General features: G+C 44.5%; 1 protein-coding gene across 1 annotated transcript; it reads left to right on the plus strand.

The window, feature by feature from the left end:
• Window positions 1–6: 6 nt before the first annotated feature.
• TMX1 (thioredoxin related transmembrane protein 1) lies at window positions 7–3,611 on the plus strand (the record flags this gene model as incomplete). The annotated part of the gene is made up of 6 exons (XM_027905190.1): window positions 7–50; window positions 259–387; window positions 1,510–1,555; window positions 1,645–1,746; window positions 2,043–2,112; window positions 2,438–3,611. Coding segments are annotated over 6 exons (570 nt in total), but the record flags the coding sequence as incomplete, so codon positions are not given.
• Between the last annotated feature and the right edge of the window lie 536 nt (window positions 3,612–4,147).

A 4,147-nucleotide genomic window follows, 5' to 3' on the forward strand; every position in this document is an offset into this window, starting at 1 on the left:
TTTTTTTCTTTACGGAATCACAGCCTAAAGCCAGCCGAGATATTCGTGGGGTCAGTATTCTGGGAATGACTTGCAATTAAGGTGCTTGGAAAAGATTTTAGAGGCAATATCAGCTGAAGCATTAAAACTGGCTAAGTAATTAAATAAATATAGAAATAGACAAGCCGGTGGGAGGGGATTTGTTGAGTGGAAGCGAATGCTCTGTGCTTGAACCATATAAAAGAAAGGATTCTTTTTGTTGTTGTTGTTGGTTTGCAGCTGTAAAGATGGGGAGTTCAGGAGGTACCAGGGTGCAAGAACCAAAACCGACTTCATTAATTTCATCAACGACCAGGAGTGGAAATCTATCGAACCAGTGTCCTCGTGGTTTGGCCCTTCCTCTTTCCTGTGAGTTTGGGGTTGGTTTCTGTCACAGTTTGTTGCCAGGAGTGCTGGGATGGGTCCTGAGGTGTGTCACAGCTCCGTGCTGGAATGTGAACCTGGTGGGTGGGTGTCCCGCCTCTTCCTCACCTGTGGGAGGGTTGGCACCACAACAGAGGTGACCTGAGCGTTTTCACCGTGGCAGAGATGCCTTGAGTGTTGTTATCATGGCGGAGGTGACCTGATTGTTGTCATCAGAGCAGAGGTGTCCCCAGCATTGTCGTCATGGCAGAGGTGACCTGAACACTGTCATCAGAGCAGAGGTGACCTGATTGTTGCCATTATAGCAGAGATGTCACCGTGGCAGAGGTGACCTGATCATTGTCATCATAGCAGAGGTGTCCCCAGCATTGTCACCATAGCAGAGGTGACCTGATTGTTGTCATTGTAACAGAGGTGTTCCCAGCATTGTCACCATGGCAGAGGTGACCTGAATGGTGTCATCAGAGCAGAGGTCACCTGAACACGGTCATCATAGCAGAGATGTTGCCAGCGTTGTCACCATGGCAGAGGTGACCCGAATGTTGTCACCATGGCAGAGATGTTTCAAGTTTTGGGGCTTTGAGGGGCTTTTTAGTTGTTGCGGCCCGTGCTGTGTGGTGGGGTCAGAGTGGCTGAGACACTGAGTGACAAAGCAGGTTGGGGACACCGCTGCTTGAGGCAAATGAACCCAGTTGTTCCCGGTTTTTCCTCTGTTCATGTTAATTTTTTTGAAGTGTTGGAAAATTTACATCTTCTAGGAAGCTCAGCATTGTGCACTCACAGTGCTGTTTGAGTCTTCAAACTGTGTGGTTTGTTCTCCCACAAACTACTATCCCACACCAAGGAATGTGTGAAACGGGGTGTTAATTTAGGATTAATAAGTTTTCTGTTATTTTTTATGTTCAGACACTAAACTTAAGTGTCTGAAGATCTCTCAGTTCTTCTATAACCTGATTTTTTTTTTCTTAACAGCTTAATTTATTTTTCAGAAGGGAAACCAGCCAGGAGCATGAAGTTCAGTGTGGGAATGAGTTGGGGAAATCAGAATACACAGGTTTGGGACTGACTTGAAGATGTTTTCAGTTTCTTTTCTCTGCTTTGTTGCAGGATGAGCAGCATGTCAGCTCTGTTCCAGCTGTCCATGTGGATCAGGGTATGTGCTTACATCTCCACCTCATTCTATCTTAACAGATGTGACATTCAGCTCTCCTTGGAACGATTCTCTTGTCTTTTATTCCGTAGCATGGCCATGGTTATTTAACAGAAAATCTTGGAATACCGGTCTGGGGCTCCTATGCTATTTTTGGGTTGGCAACTCTGTTCTCAGGACTGATACTGGGACTGGTAAGTGAAGCATTTGGGACAGATTGTGAGCACTGTGTGTTACACTCGTGCTGCCTTCACCTCAGGGGTTGACAGCTCTTTTTTTGGGATACACTGAGCTGGAACACAGGGATGGGGGAGCAGGATGAAGCCCCCACAATCTAAGGGGACACACACAGGGGTGGGGCTGGGTGGGATCCACCCCAGGGTAGCATTAAGTAAATTGTTGGATTTGATCTTAAAAGTCTCTTTTTTTTTTTCCGACCCAAACGATTCCACGCGTTTGGAGGCTTCAGCTTTGATTCCTTTGGTTTCAGATGATGGTGTTCCTGGCTGACTGTATCTGCCCCTCCAAAAGGCACAGAGCAGCACAGTACCCTCAGCCAAGTAAGCCTCCCCTGTAAACTTTTAATTCAGTTTGGTAAATCTATTAAAAAGAACTTTTAATAGTGCAGGGCCCCGAGACTGAGTGTGGGGCCTCGGGGTTATGGTGGGTTTGCATTTAGCTGAACTCTTAAACAACTCTTTTTTTATTTTTTTGGGGGGGAGGTAGAAAAATGCTTTCAGAGCGTTTTTTTCCCACCTGCAAGACGTGGCGTTCCACCTGGGCAGGGAGGGAAAAGTTCGGAGCGGAAAAAATCAGCACTAAAAAATCAGAATGGCATTTTTATTTGTGTGTGTGTGTGTGTGTGTGTTTCCCTTTCTCCTTAAGGAAAGCTGTCTCCAGAGGCGGGTGAGCTGCTGAAAAAGCTGGATGAGGGGCAAGAAGCAGACGAGGAAGACAACTCAGACGATGAAACGGAGGGTAAGGAGGTGCCCAACAGAGACTCGTCCCCGAGGGCCGTGAGGCAGCGCCTGGCGAAAGCGGCCGCTCCGCTGGATCAATCGTAGCTGGATTTGGGAGCAGGATTAGTGTTTGAGTCATCAGCTCAAAGGGAGATAAACGTCAAATCCTTCAGCTTGGAAGAGAAAAATGACTCCTGTCTTGGTAATGTTGGATGCGCTTCATGAAGTCAGGAAAAAAAAAAAAAAAAGAAAAAAAAAATAGAGGCATCTTTGGCGTCAGGTATTTAAAACTTGCTGTTGCAAACGGCTGGAACTTCTCCTGCCTGTGTGCAAGAAATCATTGGTGTGGCTCCTGGAATGACTTGTTTTCCAGGGATTATTTTCACCAGAATGTAAACCGGTGGACTTGTTGCACGAGGGGAACATTAGCAAGGAAAATGCACTAACCTGTTGGCTGTCAAGGTGTTCCAAAAAGGGTTCTCAGTCTAAATCCTACCTAGTTGTGCTCCGAAGAAATGCTGAGGGGGGAAAGGTTCCTTCACTTGTGGGCTTTTTATGTGACCAAAACTGCTTTTTGCTACGACAATGAGAGCTACAACCTCCCCCCCACCCCAGGTTTTTGTCTTACAGGAGATGGTGGCACAAGCACTCTGCAGCAGGATTCTCTGGCTGACCAGAAACCTGCTATTGGCACCATTTTTTCCTTTTAGAAAAGGCTGTAGAAAACCAGGTGAGCTTCTTGGCAAAGGAGTTCTCTTGAAAAAGACAAAAAAGAAAAAAAAAAAATTACAAATAATAGCACCATGAAATCTTGTTTGTGACTCCAGGTGGGAATAGTTTACATGCAGGGTCCTCTGTGCAAATGCTCTCCACTCTGCCTGCTGGATGGCAGTAGGACTCTGGCTCCTTTTTAAATACATCATCAGTGATTTCTACTTCATCAGATTTTACTGCAAAATCCAGGCAGGCTGTACCTGGCCTGAAGTTGAAATAACAGCTTCCTAATTTCTTCTACAAAACCTTTTTTTTTTTCCCTTCCTGTTTTCACAAAACCATTCTTTTTTTTTTTTTGGAACAATATACTTCTATTTTTTCCTCTTAAAAAACAAACAAACAAACAAACTAGTTTACTGTTTTCTGTATGGTGTTTGTTTTCACTCTGTGTAGAAATAAAAAGAATGCACGTGCCCATTGGACCAGTGTTATCTTGGAAAGGATTTTCCGTATTCTTTTCATTTCCCAAGTATTTGCAAGGGAAAGGGCTACCCTAAAACTGAGCACATTTAGATTTTGTCCCTTTTTTTTTGGACAAGCCTGTTCTTGCTGGTTTGTTTTTTGTTTGTTTGGGGGTGTTTTTGTGTAGTTACTTGGTGTGTGTTTTTTTTTTTTTAAATTGTTCATCTGAGTGGGTTTGCAGGACTGGCAGTTGATAAATCTGTGTCAACAGTAAACTTGGGTTTCAGCATTAACACAGCAAACGTAGAAATGCTATGAAATGATGGAAATGGTATTTTCCCTGCAGCTCTAAATCCCTAGGGAGTGTTAAGAAGGCAGACAAGAAGCTTGTGATTAACCAGGAATATTGGGAAATCCAATATTTGGAGCTCCAGCAGGTGAATCAGCTCAGGAAGCTGTT

The sequence above is a fragment of the Empidonax traillii genome, unplaced genomic scaffold, assembly GCF_003031625.1.
Source record: "Empidonax traillii isolate 1590-97213 ecotype Southwest subspecies unplaced genomic scaffold, ASM303162v1 scaffold1128:size488575, whole genome shotgun sequence".
NCBI lineage: Eukaryota > Metazoa > Chordata > Aves > Passeriformes > Tyrannidae > Empidonax > Empidonax traillii.